Source organism: Accipiter gentilis, chromosome 3 (assembly GCF_929443795.1).
Source record: "Accipiter gentilis chromosome 3, bAccGen1.1, whole genome shotgun sequence".
Taxonomy (NCBI): Eukaryota; Metazoa; Chordata; class Aves; order Accipitriformes; family Accipitridae; genus Astur; species Astur gentilis.
The window spans coordinates 36,419,959-36,438,309 of record NC_064882.1 but is presented as its reverse complement, the minus strand read 5'-3'; the positions used below and the strand labels follow the sequence as shown (position 1 = coordinate 36,438,309).

The 18,351-nt window shown below is 38.1% G+C and overlaps 1 protein-coding gene across 5 annotated transcripts in view; it reads right to left on the bottom strand.

Annotated features, from left to right (window-relative positions):
- The window catches only part of SORCS2 (sortilin related VPS10 domain containing receptor 2), a 573,033-nt gene that overhangs the window by 108,439 nt on the left and 446,243 nt on the right, over positions 1-18,351 (bottom strand). For all 5 annotated transcript variants that reach the window (XM_049793559.1, XM_049793588.1, XM_049793578.1 and 2 more), the window contains exons 4-5: positions 6,347-6,511; positions 1,532-1,605 (exon numbers count right to left, since the gene is read on the bottom strand). In XM_049793559.1, the coding sequence (XP_049649516.1) occupies positions 1,532-1,605; positions 6,347-6,511 (239 nt within the window). The remainder of the gene's footprint in view (positions 1-1,531; positions 1,606-6,346; positions 6,512-18,351) is intronic.

Genomic DNA, 18,351 nt, shown 5'->3' with positions numbered 1-18,351 from the left:
AGGCTGACTCAAGTATTTCAGCAGAAAAGCTTGAGGCGAACTGGAGTAAATTAGATGGGTGTTACCACAAACCAACCATGGGCTGGTTTTCTAAAAGTATGGACAGTAAGTAGGTTGCAGACTGAAAAAGAGGCCCTTGGAAGTGTGAAAAAAAGCTCCCTTGATATGACCAGGGATAATTACACCAAGAGGGGAGCAGGGCAGGTTGAGCCTTGTGCTCCCCGCTCTTTCACACAGGGTTTAACCTGTCCACGAGCCCCTGCCCTGCGTCACAACCTCCCCCTGCTCAGCTTCAGCAGCAGCACACGCGCCACTACACCTTTAGACTCGCCAAGTTATGTTTTGGGCCAGCGGCCAATGTATCTGTAGGTACTGTAACAGCTCTGCGTGCTTTGTAACCTCTACACCAGCAGTTTAAGCAGGTTGGGGGTTTGTTTCTCCCCCCCCACCCAACCCCCCCCCACCCGAGTATGGGCATTTCAACTCAGGAGAAAAGCACCTGCCTGAAGAACGAGGAGGATCACAGCATGAATGCCAAACACATCGCAAATCTTGCAACCAAGATCAGGTATATCCATTTCAATACTGGCAACACCACTAGCAAACCACAAAATATAGCTGAAAGCCAGATATGGCTTCATAGCCATATAGATAATTACACTTTATGCAACTGACACAGATCAGAGACCATCTAGAATTAAAATCAGAAGCCATTTAGGGTATGGAAGTGTCTAGCACATTATGACTAATCCTATAATAAAAAATACCACTTATTGGTAATGATTCAGTTATGCACAGTCCATACTTACACACTGAAGTAAAATGTGAAGGGGTAAATTCTCTGGCTTTTTCAATAGAAATCAGGTAAATGTTGAGTGTGCAAACTGACGATTTTTAAATATGAGATTAATTAAAACATTATCAAAAGGTTAATTTTGGTGTAAAAGAAGTTATACACTTTTCAAATTAATTTTTTTTTGTGTATAAAACAGGCATTTACTTATTCTTCAAACATTTTGTCAACCTGCTTAAATCACTTCTTAAACATTTTGAGAGACTGCAAAATATTTGAGCTGAAAATGAAATTGTTTGATAAATGTGTACTCGATAAAGTCATATTTTTTCACCAGTTTCCTTAATAGTGTAAGTTTATATATGACTCCAGTTAATAGGTCTGATTCAACCTCTCCTAAAAAAATGTTATAGATTTTTCATTGCAAAAAAACTGCTCTCCTTTCTAAAGATCAATTTCACCAGTAGAACAAAGAGCAATTTCATTGGGCATTACAGCTCTCTTTAAATCTTGGGCTCCATAGATCCAGACCTATAACCCTTATATGTGCTGACACAGTATGATCACTGGTGTGAGTATGAATTTGCAATAGTGGACGCAGCAACACTGACATACTCAATCTGCAAAAGACACCAAGGCTCGTACTGTCCCCATCACTACCCCTGGAAACATATTTCTTGATTAGAATGAACTACTTTTTCTGTTCATTTTTTATTTGGAAAATAATGGACTTCTTACCAAAAAATATGATCTTTTGAAACTCGTTCCTGCAGAAGGATCCATTTTTTTCCCAAGTCAATGGATACATAAACCTCCAAAAGAAAAAATAAAAAAAGGAGGAAAAAAATTAGATGATAGGAAACTGTTAATGTTGTACATCTTCAAAGACAGGTCCTATGTCACTATTAAAATGACAGATTGCACACCAATAAAAAAAAATAAATCATTATCAGGAACTCTCCACAATGTTTTTCAGAGTAATAAACTTTCATAGAAAAAATCTTTTAAAATACAATATATAATGAACAAAACTCAGTGACAATGTCTTTTTGTTTACCATGAAAACAATTCACAGTTGATTTCGGTCAGATTCCTTTTTACCTCAGCATGGTTACACAAGAGGAATGGTAAAAGGACATTTTTCTTCTTCCCATTCATTGGCTAGAAAAGCACAAATGTTTCCTTTATGCTTCAGGCCTTAATGCCATCAAAAATACTTAAGCCAGGAAGTCAATGGATTTAAAACTCTGCTAAAGTAGGACCAAAAGGTATTAGAGAAATGCTTAAGAGATTTGATGAGGAGAGATGCACTTAAGGGCTTCCTTCATGGACAGCAATTTGTGACCCGTGAGAAATGGTCACTCAGCAGAGAGGCAGAAGATGGCCTGGAGGAGGAGGAGGAGGACTCCAGCTCCACCTTCCCTCTGAACAGTTCACCCCTGGTAAAAAAACCAAATGCTAATGATATGGATGGATATCAAGAGTGCAGATGAAAGCTGTTTTCCCCCAGAATAAAGTGGGATATAAAATACTACTCAAAAATCTCCCTCCTTCAGCATTTGCCTTCATAATGTGTTTCCTCCAGTTAAAAAAGGAAATATCTATCAGACTTCTTAAAAGGCAGATTTAAAGCCCCCTGCCGTCTGCATGCATTTCTTATTTGATCCAATTTACATATGATGGGTTTTCTCTTAATATCTCAAATAGGGAAAAAAAGGCAAGTAAAACTGTTCTCTGTTGTGGGAATAAGTCACCAGTTCAGTTGCTCATTGTTCTGGGGGAAAGTGTCTTATGAGGACTATTAAGGAATGTTTTTGTTTTAAAATGACAGCTTCAATGACAAATGAAAAAAAACAACCCACAATTATGTATTATGTTTTACTACAGAAAACCAGCAATATTAATATGTAAAGATAAAGGCTGAGGTAACTCATCTCAGCATAAACTCTATGGGTAAATTTAATAAAATTTGAATTAGAGATAAAACAGTATTTCCCAGTTACTCTGCACTTCACAATGACTGGGCTTTGTTCCACTGCATACTCAATTAAGGTAGGCAGATCACAGTTCAGGTAAGGAACTACAATTGGGGCTCAAACTGCTTACTTTAGCATTCACCCAGTCAGGGCCTAGACAGAAATAATCAGGGATCAAAAAGTCTTCGCTCTCAGAGCTAAATGCCTTAATGACAGGGCTGCAGAGCCAGGCTCCTGATTTGCCTGCTAACTTTCTCATCTTAGTTTTATTATGTGGGTTAGGGTTTGCTGCAACCAGTGTATTTTATAGCATATAGCTTAGAGCAACCTCTTGGGAGGGACGCATGTGGCTTTGAATGGGCTAGACTGTGCAGGATGGAGAACCTAAGCTTCTTATTTCTTCAAACATTTGTCACCGCAGTCGTTACAGAAAAGATTACCATTGGTTTGATCATCTTTCTAAAAGGGTGGACACTGCTCAGTTAGTTACCTGCCTCAGCAGACTGCTATAAATCTGGAAGAGATGATCGTTTAATGTTTTGCCCTAGCCCTGGTGTCCAAGTTGCAAAGAAAGCCAAGAATTTAGAGGTTCCTGGCAAGAGGGAGAAGAGCTATTTAGGAAAAGGGGCAACACTGGCACATGAACAAAGGGATGTAATTTTGCCATGGATGAATTTCAGAAGAAAATGAGAAAAGAATCTCGTCATTAGAACAGTGATGCCTGTGCAGTAGGTGCCAAAAAAGTCCAAACCAAACCCAACCCCCTACCACCAAACCCAAACTACCTCCCCTCGTGCACATTTAAGACTGAAGTCTGGGAGCTTATGGATGAACAGCTTGACTTAGTGTAGGGGGAAGCCCTTGCAGTCTTACTGTAAGGGAGACTGAAGTAGGACGAATAAGGCATAGTCAAACTAAGAGGAATTTTTGACCGATGCAGTATTTGAAATAAATAAAAAATAAAGTGTAACTAACTTATGCACACATTTAACTTCCTTTAATTAAAAAAATGACCCATATGTGTTTGGTTTTTAACAAGTACATATGATAAAACTACTACATGAGATTAGATATGAGGTAAAAAACAGTTATATTAGTGGACAAGTAAAATCTCTGGCTTCACCTAACACATCTAATAGATCTTATAATTCTGTTTATTACCACCCATGTAATAAAGATGTGGAATCACTTTTAAAAAAAAATTGAAAATGCTTTTCTCAGCTTTGCCATTTTTTCATCCTTTCAGCTTCCAAATGAACAAATAAAATCTACTGCATCCCTGTCAAGTTTTTAAAAAATCTGGAAGCATTTATACAGCCTCAGTGAATAGCTGATTGTTATTCCTTATAACTGAGGTAGCCAGAAAAAGAGAGTATAGATTTGAGGCAGTAAATAGATTAATCCAACCACATTGACTAGATTTGCATTCATTTATAGTGTCAGCTAGAGGCTAGAGCTTTATTTAAACAAAATCTAGGGTTCTGAACGAAAGAACAACGCATATTTTGCAATATAAAATAAGCCCTAAATCACATCAGAAGTTGTGAGAAAGGCTGTGATGCTCCAGTGGACAGAGAAGCCTTGCTGATTGCTATTTATGAAGGAAGTGATCCTGTATTCCTTGTATTCTCAAAAGTGCCTTTGTAAGAAATCATTTGAGTTACAGGAGGTAACGGCTTCTCCTGAGTTTTAGATTGTGTTACATCCTGATACTACTTTCTTTCAGTGAAGGTAAAGCTACTTAACTCAAAAGTCTAGAGTATACCATCTCCCTAGGCCAAATTCAGATCAACGTTACCTCTCAAGACCGTTGATTTTAGTACAGTGACCTTTTCTTATGTCAAGTTGCAATTCTGATTTTCAACTCCTCCTTTGTCAACATTACTTCATCTTCCTCTCCCTTCTAGGCCCAGTATATCAGACCTTATACAAAATGTAAGCAGGTTACTGACCCAGTTATAGTTAAAGGCATCCTTCATTCCTGCACATTTTAGGTAAAGATGTAGGACTTCTCCAGTAAGTCTTTATGGTAGACTCCTTTTAGTGTCATACTGAAAGCCTGAGAAAAGTCCATCAGATTACCTAACCCTTCCTGCTACTTCTGCAGTACTATTCTTTCCTGAATATTTTGTACGTTTTTTTGTCCAGTCACTTTTTAAGTGTGGTAAATAATAGCATCGCTCCTTTTGGAAGATTATCCAAGTACAAAATGCCTGAAAATCTCCCTATCATACATTATTCATCAAAACACAAAGCAAATGCTTCACTTTATGCTTCTGCCTCTTTCTCCTGGCAAATATTTCTACCCACTTGTTGTGGGCTGGTTAACTCCTTCAATACACTTCTTTGGACTCTTGCACTTAAAGATTCTGCCATTCTGTAACTATATAAAATTCAGGAATTCTATCTATTGTCAGAAACAAAAGACAAACTGAAAAAAAGAGGTTTTCATAACATAGGCTTGTCATAACTTCAGGTTCCCTGAAGTATTTTGTTTATATAACATGCATTCAACATATTTGTAATTGTGTTAGGATTTCAAATTGAAGCTGCTAAGTAAAATATTTAATGTAATTTGTGTCTGAGTTTGGTTTGATATGGTTTTTAATCTAGTTCTATCCTTATTTGCACATGCCTGTAAACATGAATTGTTTTGGGATCAGCTATTAACATATATCCCAGAAAATATCCCAAAGGATGACTTGATAGAACATCACTGAAATCAGTGCAGTATTTGGCTGCAGCATAAGCAACTTTCTCTGACTAATCTCACCACCTAAATATACACCTTCTGTGAAGTCTGACAAGGATTAAAATGGACTAGGGTTTACTAATTTCAGTTTAAAAGAGGAGTAATGATGGAAGTGAGTCAAGATGACTACCAGGACCAGAATCACAGTGACTTTACAGCTGTAGTTTCGGCACTATGAAAAAGAGATGAACCACACACTTACACACTGTGTGCACACTCATCAGTGCTTAGCCTAACCCATCCAGAAAAATGACTTTATAATTCAACCATAAGAAAACTGAAAGATAGTCAAAATTTACAAACGTGATACAACTCCTGAATCTGAAAATGGTATAAATACATCATAAAAGAGAGAATTATTCTGCATTTCTATAGATACACTGATTCCCCAAATCCTCTTCTGCTGTACGACTATGCAGTTTATGTTATATTACTTTATTTTACATCCCATGAACGGCCTTTGGAGGCACTGTTTCAGCTTCATTAACTTTCTACTACACTATAAATTACAGAGCAATTGCTTATGGTCACTTTCTAGGGAGGAACACATTTCAGAGGTACTATTTAACTATATTATGCAGGAGGATAAATATTACCAATATCCATATCAGCTGAAAATGCCAGGATTGAAATTACAGTAAAAACAAAGATTTGGACACGAGGACAATAAACATTTAAATAAACCTCAAAACCAGATTATGATTTGCTTCTGGGCAACTGGTATTTCATAAAACCCAACACTAATCAGCATTTCAGAACTGTTTTATATCTCCTTAACAAAGTAATTCCTAAATTTCAAACAAATGCGGTATCTTCAAGCTTTACCTTGCCTTCCTTGGTGTATGCAAGTACTTTATCTTCTTCTTTTGGGTGGAAAAGGAGAGTTTCCACAAAGAAAGTAATGGGTTGTTTCTGGAAGGTGGCTCCTTCATCCATGCTTATGAAAAGGCTTTGGTCACGGTCATTATGGGAAGAACTTACAAGAATTATCTGAGAGACAAAAACAACAACATATATTCAGAAGACTGTTTTCTCTATAACAGACAACACAGCCTTATTTTTCTTGTGTAAATGTCACATTTTGTACATACCTTACCTATCAAAATTCTGTGGATAAGAAACTCAAAAGCATCTACTAGATAAGGACTGCAAGATCCTATTAATCTTCCCTGACCAAATCTGTGAATGTTAAATTCTATAGCTTCTCTTGCAAATCACACCAAATTGATCACGCTCCTCATCTCTTCTCAAAACGAGTGCCTTAGATTTTCGTCCTTGTGCAAGGTTCATGAGGCCACACGAGAAAATCTCCAGTCTAACCAAAAAAGAATTAATACTAGTAATGACTCATTTTAACATGTCCATATAAATACATCACTTTATTTAGTGAGGATGCCTTTATAAATACTAAATGTAAAAATCACTGCTATAGTTATATCAGAAGAATGACCCAGGAGAAAGAACTAGTTTATAACATCTCTCCATTGCTTCACCATTCTTCTCCTACTGCAACATTTAGGATAAAAAGGCAATTCACTTTAATGCAGAAAAATATGATGATCAATTATTTGCATTTCCTTCTAGGCTCCAAATAATACCTTGACTCAAACATAGTAATAGCTTGAGCTGTCTCCTTGTGTGAACTTCATATCAGGCTTTCAGCAACAAAGAAATTCTCCCCACATAATTTAATGAGAGTTTCAGTCTTCTGAGAATTTTCAACTTCTTCACCTTTTGCAGTTGGCCAGCGTGTTATAGGGTGGTTCTAAAAATGCCAATGTGAGGATGCATTTTTATTGTCTTTCCAGGTCAAATGGGTCCAGTTTGCATTCAAAAAGGTACCTTTATCAACTGATAGCCTACAAACAAAACAGATTTTCAAAGCCCAGCTGGGCTGTATTTGGCTTACACTTCAAAAACAATTAAAAAGAATAAAACCCCTGAATTCAAAATGTATTTAGAATATTTAGCAGATGATGTAGATGACACCACAGAATACTGATCACTGTGATACAGTGACTGTAAATCGCTTACAGAGACAAATGGCAACAAGTTATGCAAACAGAATTACAATAATGTGAATACAGAGGAAGAAATATATTGGACAAAGCAGTACAATTTTTATGTAGTCACTTTTTTAAACTAAAGCTGAAGTTAAAAATTCAAAATTTCTAATGAATTACACAGATGTGACAGCTGGACTGAGCTTTTACTGCAATTGGTCTTGGGGGAAAAACTATAAATACAACATTTGTTGATGCTCTAATTTGACAGGTTACTTAAGCATGTGCACTTGTACTTGAAGCACATATACAGTAGCACTAATTTCTGCATAGCTTTCATACACCTAAAACAGGGCACATACTGAAGTACATTGTTGAATGAGAGAGAGAGTTGCACATACTTCAGGGTCCATGGTCCACCACTGAAACCCCACACTAAAGCATATATTAAGTCAAAGGTACTTCTATTAACTGTGTGACTAGGTCAGTAAGAGCAAGATAATAGCCCATACCCTTGCTATGATCTTTTATTTTTTAAATTGCATACTTCACCCAAGAGTAGGAAACTATGTCATTTTTATTTGAAAACCTCTATAAATGACACCTTCTCAAATGCCATCTCTCATTCCTATGTCTCTTGGTAAACTCTTCAGGCAATATCTGTTTAATTTATTACCATATATACTCCAAATATGCTGCTGGTGGCCTAGATATAGCATTCAAAGGTTCCTGTAACACACTCATTTGGCAGGTTTTCTGCAGAGGGCACGGCACCAACCTAAAATTGAATGTGACTGTCACGTGCTGCCCTGTCCCTTTGCTTGCATCGCAAGGTGGCGTGAAGAAGTGTTTATGCCCAGCATGGAGATTTGTACTTTCCTTGCCACACTACCATCTGCAACTCAGTCTCAAAATAGCTAGTTTTTCTTGGGAATAAATGAATTCAAACTATCTGCATGCTGAGCAAGCTATATAGTGCTCATTCCTGTTGGTTCCCGACCAGATCACAGAAAGAAGGACCCAGAACTGTGCTAAAGTAAACTCCACAAGCAAAGCCGCAATGTGAGCGCCACAGTTCCTGATGAAGCTTGTGTCCGAGCACGCCCTCCCATTTTAACACATGCACAAGGCTGGTCCTGACACCTATGCTTAGCTTGCAGTGTGTACAAGTCCTTCCATGCTGTATCACTAGAAGCAGTAAGGTAGTAATTCCATATAGAAAGCTTAATATCTTTGGATACAGTCTTCTAGTCCAAATAACACTTTCTGTAATTATCATTACCTTCATTCTCTCCTGTTAATATTTTAAAAAATGTATACAACTAAGACAACAAATCAGTATAGCATATACTCCAGAAAAGGTTTAAACTGCCCTTGTACAGAATGGCAATCTCGGGACTACAAGCACTATTGTCTTGCTTGCTTTTTCTGGCCCAATAAATCTTATGCTTCCAAAAATCCCAAAATATTGGCTTCAAAATAATAAAGGAATGAGGTTTATAAATTTGGGAGTGTTTTTCACTGTTAATGAGCCTTGAGTGTAGGCACATCTAAGTTTCATAATGAGGACCCAAGAGCAGCTTGCAGAGACCATCATTCTAGAAACTGAAGTCATAAGAAAAATGCTAGCTATAATGAAATGCAAACACACTGTGATATTTGCTAATGTTGTCCTTCAAAAATATTATGTAGCTTTTGGAGTTCAATCAGAAAAAAAACAGCCTAAAGATTGTAGACATCTAAGCATATATGGCAAAGACCCTAACTATATTTTTATTCACACATACATCATAATTCATTTAATGAAATATTTTTTAATTTCACTCAGTGTTCTGATTTATATTTCAATAGTTTAAACTGATCATTATGTGCCAGGCATACAGATTTGCTTCCCACAGCTAACACACTGGGTGCTCAGACTTGCCTGCTGGCTAGCACTACTTATTGAGGAAAATATTCCAGAGTAAATATTGTACCCACATTAAATGCTTTCCATAACAAGTTTTGTTTACTTTGTAACTGGAACAAATAGCAAAACCTTCCTGCTAGCAACTGATGAAGGGATGCAACTGGGACATACTATCCGGAGAGCCGACTAACGGTGATTGCTGAGGGTTTTAACTCAAAATAAACAACTACTTGCTTGAATACTTGTGTATCCAAAAACCAGAACAGATTTTAATCACATCTAAATTTCACTTAAGCTTCTTTTAAACATCATTTTACAGAGCATTTCTTCCTCCTGTGAGACTCTTCTAATACTTTTTTAGTAAATTGTAACTTTATATTTTTCTGTTTATCCCTGACCTCTCTTCCTAATCTCCCATCAACTAAGTAAACCACAATAAAACATGTGTATACATTCAGATCAGGTGTAAATCTACAACTTCCAACACTTAAGCAGAGGTAAAAGAATATTTCAAGGCGATAAACTATCCCATGGATTGTAAAGAAAATGAGTAAAAATAGGATATGTTATAGATCAACAGGAGGAAAGTGAAAAAGATTTCTAATAAAAATGAAAAATACTACACCATGCTAACATGTGAATTAAAGCATTCCAAAAATAAAGAAAAGCTATGCTTTTCCTCATTTCAGGAAAAGTTAGTGAGGCAGGCGGTAATATAAAAGCCAAACAAATCTGAAAATAACATAATTAAATCCATTTATTTAATCTCTCTTTCAGGACTGATTGGCCAATGTGCATGTCTAAACATTCCCTCTACTGGGCGGAACCACAATCTGAGCCCCAAAGGATAAAAAGACTCTGACAGCTTAGGCTACAGTAGCTTGCGTATCATACTTCTACTTCCGCTATTACCACGAAGACTTGGAATAATCATAGTGATTACTAGGGAGTCTTAACTGTAGATTTGGCAGCAATTCAAAGCTATGCTGTAATTTCAAGTGGCAATAAACACAGGATATTAACATGCATCATTTGCAGTGGGTCTGAAATACAACCCCTCTCCCCTCAGTTTAGGTCCAATCAAAATGTAAACTCAAGATAAATTTGATCTTAATCAGCACTTTCTCTAAAACAAGGCAATCTTCTAACCTATTACAATTGTGCTGTCTCTTTCAGCTCCAGCAACTGATCTTAATTTTAATTCTAGCTTTTATTTTCCTTTCTGTTTCTCTAGTATTAAAAAAAGAAAAAATAAAAAGTCAAAATGTCCATTGTGAAGAAATTTCTAGACTCACAGCATCTGACTTGCCACAGGAGATTTCTGCCGGTAGTGGTGAGAGAGATGAAACATACCATTTTTTAATTCCATAATCTTGCATATGGTCAGAAATCAAGACACTTCATATTCCCCAGCACTCTAAACTGACCTTGAAGGAAGAAACCTCCTTTGGGCTGAGTAAGAAATCAAAATACAGAAACTCTTCATTTCAGCACACAGCAGCCATGCACTGAGAGGCCAAGCATGCCCAGGAAGCACCTACACTTCTTCAGTCGCCTCCAGGAGACTGAACTCCCACTGGAGTGAATTCTACCTGGATTTGGCTATGGGGATTCAATCCTAAAGAGTTCACTCCAGCAAAAACCTTAACAATGCAAACTTATGAGCCATCCCTACTAAGGTCAAATAATTGCCATTAAGAACATGTAATGTCAACACCGAGATGAAGGTTCTGAGCTAAACTGGAGACAAGGCTGCTGGGCATGGGGCAGCACCAAACTCCTAGTGATACCATCACATAAACCTGCATGCCTACCTGTGTTCCGAAGAGCAACATTCTTTGTGGCAGTAGTGCCAACCTCGGGGCAGTATTCATAGAGCTTCGCAGCACTGCATTCACACCCTCAACGTTTTTCGATTAAGTAACTAACTCATCTATTTTTCTTGTTCGTACAGTTTACATTATTTATGTGTTATTAGGTATGCTTGGCTGATACAGAAATTACTCTAGCTCCTGGTCCCAATTGTAAATGAGATGTTGCTTCTCAGATGGCATTCATAAAACACACAAAGTGGACTGCCAAGGGTTATGATTTTTATCTTGGATGGTATGAAAGACCTGATAACTCAAAAATTGCAAAGCTGCAGAGTGAAATACAGTCCCTTTACTCTCATATTGGTAAAAACAATATCTAAAGAATCAACCCAGGTTAATTCCAAGCAGAGTGAAATAAAATGCCTTCCAGATAGCAGTTTAATCTTGTAGATTTTTCCTGGAAGTTGCACCCAAAATCACTCCTCGCAGATGTCAGTTATTAGTGAATCTAATCACTAATGAATCACTGAAAATTAAGAGCTAGAAAATCAGCTTCTGTGCGCAACCCAATTGCGTAAATGCACATTGATGGAATACATACTTACATGAGTGTACATAAATCCCAGAACAGTATATTAATTTTCATGGTAAGCATTCACAGCTTCCTCTAGAATTTGTACATACTTTCTCTTGAAGAGCCCCTTTCAAGCTGTCACACAGATGCATTTCAAAACAGCAACTAGTCTCTATGAGAACCGCCATAAGGGAAGGGAAGGGAAGGTGGGAATGTTAAGGATGGCTCCCGAGAAATATCCACTACACTGATCACATAATCTGAGGACACAATCAAAGGCCATCTGAAGCAGTCCTGGTGGGGCGAATGGAAAGCACGTAGTACAGTTTCGTCTCCCCTGTGTTACGGTCAGCTCATTCATCTTTTGCAATATCACAACTGAAGCTGTAATATTATTTATCTAGTACCAGCAACATAGTAGGCACTTTAGGATGTGGAGTGAATATTATGAGGTTAGGATCTTAAAATGGGCTGGTTACCAACTGAAGCAGTTGGTAACACATGAGACATGGTGAAGAAGGAATGAATACCAGAGTTAGCACCTTAAAAGAAAAATGTGATCAGAGTAACTGGACAGAAAACAACTGGCTCACACTGCAACTAGGCAAGCTTGAAATGATATAATCTGATCATAATAGGAAAGTTTTGAAATAGTTGGTTTTTCTCTAGGGATTCACTACAGTGGAAGCAAGTTTAAGGGTGGTTACATATCATAAACAATGAATGCCCACAGAGAAACACCTACAAAAGTCCTGACTGATATTGATGACCAGCCTGAAAATCCTGCCCTGTTGCACTTCGTTGGCAACCTGTATACATCTAAATCTGCCAGATCTCTATAACTGAACACCTCCAAGATGCTGACTACACCATCTCTCCAGGGGATACCAATTACAGCTCAATTCTTCAGTCTTCTTATTTAGAGAAGTGTTGGGTAGGATAAGCAAGGTGATCATTACCTCTTCCTCCATGGGAAGAAATCTCATCCATCTGTAACCTGCTGGAACCAAAAAATTGTTGTCAGTTTACTAGCATGGCAGGCCAAATTTTCATGAGGAATGCTCTGTTCAAAAACATTTCAGAGCAATAACTCGAGCCGCTAGCCCTAGAATTCTAAAAAAACTGGCACATATTAAGCAAATTTGGTATTCCTGCAATATACTGAGGTGTGAATATGCTGAAGGTCACAGCAGAGGGAGAGGAGAAACTGTACTGAACATCTTCATAGACAGCCCTTTCTTTAATAGCTATTTTTTCTAGTGTTATTTGCACCTATCTTGCAGAGCTAAGGTACACATACATTTTTTATTTTCTGCAAAATACATTGGCACTGTTATGAGCAAGTAGTTAATTAATAAGGAATTTCTTTAATATATCCAGTGGATCTCTTGGCACAGGCTGAACATACACTGAGAGGAAAAGAGGCTTGATTAGGTACATAAGATTGACATAAAGGAACCTAATACTATTTGTTACAGATACTACTTTTTTGCCTCTGTTTAAAGTGAAAACAGAAGAGTCCTTTGGTCTTCCTGCATGGTCCAATGTTAGCTTGGCTATGGCTAATTCTTCAGCAAAAGTGATCATTTAATATATCCTTTGTGTAGTTCCTACATCTAAAAAGAGCAAAACTGAATGTTGAGATTTTTTTGTGGGATGATCATCATATTGATATCTTTGCATATTTAAATGGTTTCATTTAAAACTATGCACTCCAGTATACCTGGAACTAAATCAGATAGTCCTTCCCAGTATGCTCTAAATCAGCAGTCTGAGTGGGGAACAACGCTGGGGGAGGCATAGTGCCAATTCTTGTCACAGCAGGGGAATGTTCCCTAATCAGGTTTTATAATGCCCATAAAATAAGGACATTTTGCGTGTCTTGGACAAAAAAAAGGGAGTTGGATTGCACAACACAAATGGGCAAGTTTGACTCTTTCTCACCAACATCTCCACAAACATCAGTATTTCCCAGACAGAACAGGCACACACTGATCTATTTAGCTTGGGCATTCACAGACTAATCTAATTCAAGAAGTTATTTTGCAACCTCCAATAAACCTGTAAATATTTTCTGCCTGAAGACATCACAGAGAAAAATAAACAATGCTTCCCAAACAGGATAATGGATGCACAGCAAATGACTGCATATGTGTGTTGATCTAATTTAGTGAAGAAACAGGTCAAACAGTTCCTAGTTGCTAGCCATTAATTTGTCAGCGGCAAAAAATGGACTAAACTGAAAGACAAATTACATGGATGGTAATTAGTGGATGGGAAGAAAATATGAAGGAAAGAAAGGCAGTTGTGGTGGTTAAAAATATGAGTCATATGGGATTGATCAGGACCTCATGGTCTTGTGTAATAGGTAAACACTTGTCTGCCTTAAAAATAGTACAGGTGTGCCTTTTGGTCTTTTATTATGAAACTCAGTTCTATTGTAAGGCTGCATAATAATTTTCTAGGAAAACTGGAAACAGGACCTCTCAAAACATTATTCTGGGGAATCTCACTTTGCAAAAATTGCCCCCTCCAATCTCAAGTACTCAACGGGTTCCTGGTGTTCTCGCAGCCAAAGGCCTTCGCATAATGTTGCCAAGATATCCGTAACACCAGTTGAGGCATCAACTTCAAGTACCTATATTCCTCTCTCTCCCAGTTGTATGGAACACTTCTTATAGACATCAATGTACTTAACGACTCTGCTACAAATCATAAAGAATAAGTAGCATTTTCCAAACCTGGAGATGTGTGCCTGTGTGCGCACGCACGTGTACATCTGCAAATACCCACAGGTTTATGCAAATGGATGGGCTGCATCCAAAGTTGCTGAAGCAGCTGGCTGAAATCACTGAGAGCTCTGAAAGGCTCCAGTGACCAGGAGAGGTTCTTGAAGAATGGAAAACAATAAACATCACGCCCGTCTTACCATCATTTACAAAGTCTCTCAGATGTGTCTCACACTGTATTTTGAATGTGTCCTTTCCCATACCTGAAGGGGTAGCTGGCACTATGAAGTGAGTTGTTAAACGTCCTTACCCTTCAGGAAGCACCTGCTTCCTTTTGAGAATGTAGGCTCTCTCCTTAAGGGAGGTCTGGGTATAGTTAAAGATTGAACAGCTTTTCTCTCCTAGACGACAGAGGAAAATACGAACCTGGGGGAAAGAGCGGTGTTGAGCAAGTCTTTCATATGTAAGGCACAAGTGATTATGTGGTTTTGAAGGGGAAAATGGAAGGGGGAGTAGAAAGGGAGGCAGAGCAGCAGAAGCAAATGCTGGAAAAACAGTAATTACTTTTCACTTGAATTTGGCCATATCTCCATTATGTAGGCTACAAAGCTTAATTATAAAAGCTCTTGCTATTGAAATATTTCCCCTTATCTTTGATATCCAGCCCAAATGGACTGGAAAAAAGCCCTTGAAAAGCAGAAAGGAAATGTCTTTTAAAGTAATTTTTGGTCCCATTAGGGTGAATCTCATTAATAGAAAAAGGACTTCACCGAAGAATAGAGGGTTTATATTCAGAAGCATACAGTACTGCTGTGCCTTATTCTAGCAGCACTCTAGATAATAAACCTTCCTCCATCACGGCTGAGATTTCTGCAGTTGTAAAGTACCCATTTTATATTGAGGTAGGGTTTTAGTAAATGCACACGCCTGGCACTCATTGCACTAGTTTTTCTCCAGGTGTACTTGGGATGGGTGCTGACTGGAGCTTTTGAAAGATAATGTGTAAAACATTTTTTCTATTGAAAAGCATCATTTTGCCATAACTGAAATGTATTGCTGAAAACTTACATCAGAAGATTTACCAGCATGATTCCTAAGGCCCATGAACGAATTAGGGGGACAGGGTATTCATTCTGGGGCTCTTCCATCTTACGCTCATAGATAGAAAATATTTATTGGGACAGAGACACTGACTCTGTGGATCAGCTGTTAGAGTACTTGTATGTGTCGCTGCAGGAACAAGTCTTGGTATCTTCCCTGTTGAATACTGTGATTACTAAACCTTAGGCAATTCTGTACATATTCTTATATGTATGAAAGAGAAAAGGCTGCATGTCATCAAAACCAAGACAGAAACAGTGTTCTTTTGCTCATTTGCTAGATTGCTAAAATTCAGGGGCAAGGGTTATTGTTTCTATGTTTGTTCCCAAGCATGTTATTTTGGCTCTTTTTCAGTACATTTTAATGAAAAGTTGAAAAGTGAATAGGAAAGGAAATTAAACAAATGCACAAACATTTCTACTAATCCCCTTTCTCTCACTTTTACTCACATTTAATCCTCATGAAAAGTTTGTAATTAATCCAGGGGATTTTTTATTATTTTTTTTTTTAACATAATACTTTACTGAAAATGAGAAGTTGGAGAGCTTGGATCCTGGCAGTGTGTTTACAGACACAGAAGGCAGCTAGTAAGATTTCAGGAGCTTTCTCTCTTGGCAAGAATATTGTTAGAGATTCAGCTATGAATTATGGTTGATACTGAAAAAGAAAATCCAGGTGATGTCGTTATTTTTCCTTCTAAGACAGACAGCTACACAGAGGTCTAAAACCATCAGACCAAGATCAGTCTTGGGATACCAATTCTGTTCTCAGAATTCTGTTCTCAGAACTCTGGGTGCCAATTCTGTTCTCAGTCAGCAGGAACTTTGCAAACTGACCATTTTGCAGACCCTGGGACTGACCCCATCCAAGGCAGAATCGAAATGAAACATTGGTCTTACCACCATGTTGGCACTTACAGGATTTTGCAGTCTTGAGGCTGTAACACCAATGTCTTATGAGACTTTACATATATCACCGTTTCTCTACATTTCACATCAACACCAACAAGATGGGAATAAAAATACATGTGTGCTTACAGGTGCTGTTAAAAGGGAAATGGAGGAACTACAAAACCAGAGAAATTCAGGAATGGGAACAAAATATTGAAGAAGACATATCGGCAGGAACAATTGCATTTCAACAAAGAAAGGAGGGAAAAAAACTCTCTGCCATTCTCCTCAGGATGGCCATACTGTTGATATTTTGATTTCATTAGCAGAACATAACAGATACAACACAAGTCACTGGATTGTCTCAAGCATGTTGGAAGTAAATATGGGACTATTGGGAGCAGCCCCATATTAACAAAATTAATTTTAAGATTAAATTAAAAAGCAACTCTTCCTTCTTACACACCACCCTCCCCCATCATGCTGTCAATGAAATAAGTATCAATCATAAAAAAAATGCTCATATTAATACCAGTTGTTCTTATGAAAAAAAAAACCAAAAACCAAAACCAAACAAAACCCTACTGCAATGCAACTTCAACCTGTCAGTTTAAAGTACCATCTACTTCCAATGACTGAATAATAAATTTCAGCCCTTTACTGTACATTAAGACCATACTATACTGATGCTTCCAGTGGTCTCACTATCCTAGAGTTAACTTCCATGAGGGAAGGACACCCTACTGCTCCAGAGCCAATTTCTAATCTCAGCTGTGCAGATATATATGTTTTTGATTAAATGTACTGGTCAACATCTTTGGATTTGAACAGGCAGTCTTAAATAACCTGGGTTAGACAGGATAAAAATAATTAATCTCAGTTGGTAATTAGGTATTATTCTGGAAGATGCAGTTCCAGTGTGTGATAGACCCAGATGGATACTGCCCAGGTGTTGCATTAGAATATAGCTTTTTTACTTGGAAGTTGCCTGTTTTTACAGTCTTCCCCTTTCTTTCTTTCCTTTCAAATGAACATGTTCTTATTCCTAGATAACAACTTCAGCTCATCTCACTGTTTTTCCCTCTCCTTTTCTTATGCTCCTCAGATCATCTGTTGTGCTAAGGGACAGGCTATGCAGCTGCTGGGAGTTATTTGTCCAGTGTAACTCCTAGAATGCTGAAGAGAAGGGAATAATACACACATATAGGTAGGAAAAGACTTCTAGAGGTCATCTAATCCAACCTCCTCCTCCAAGCAAGGCCAAATAGAGGACATAGTTCAGCACCATGTCTCCTCCAGTCCTGAATATGTCTAAGGATGGAGCTCCCACAGTCTGGATGATCTGCTTCAGTGTTCAACCACCCTCATCATAAAAATTTGTTTTATTGTAAGCTGTTGGGAGTTTCCCATGTTACAGCTGATGTTGTTGGCTCTACCTCCAGTCCAGCTGAAAAGAGTCTGACTCCAGCTTCATGCACACCCTGTTTTAGACAGCAATAAGACCTCCCCTGAGCCTTGTTGAGGCTGAACAAACCCAGCTCCCTCAGCCTCTCCTCATTTCTCTTGTGCCCTAGCTCTAGATCTAGCTGTTCCTCAACTGGGCTCCCTATGGTATGTCAGTGCCTTTCTCATCTGGAGGAGCCCAAAACTGAAGGACCTATTCTAGATACAGTCTCAAGATTCCGAAACAGAAGGGAAGGATCACTTCCCTGGACCTGCTGGCTACACTCTTTCCAGAGCGTGTGGCTGGGTTTTTTTGCTGCAAAGGCACACTGCTCCACTCTTGGGAGTTCAACAAGGAACCCCAGAT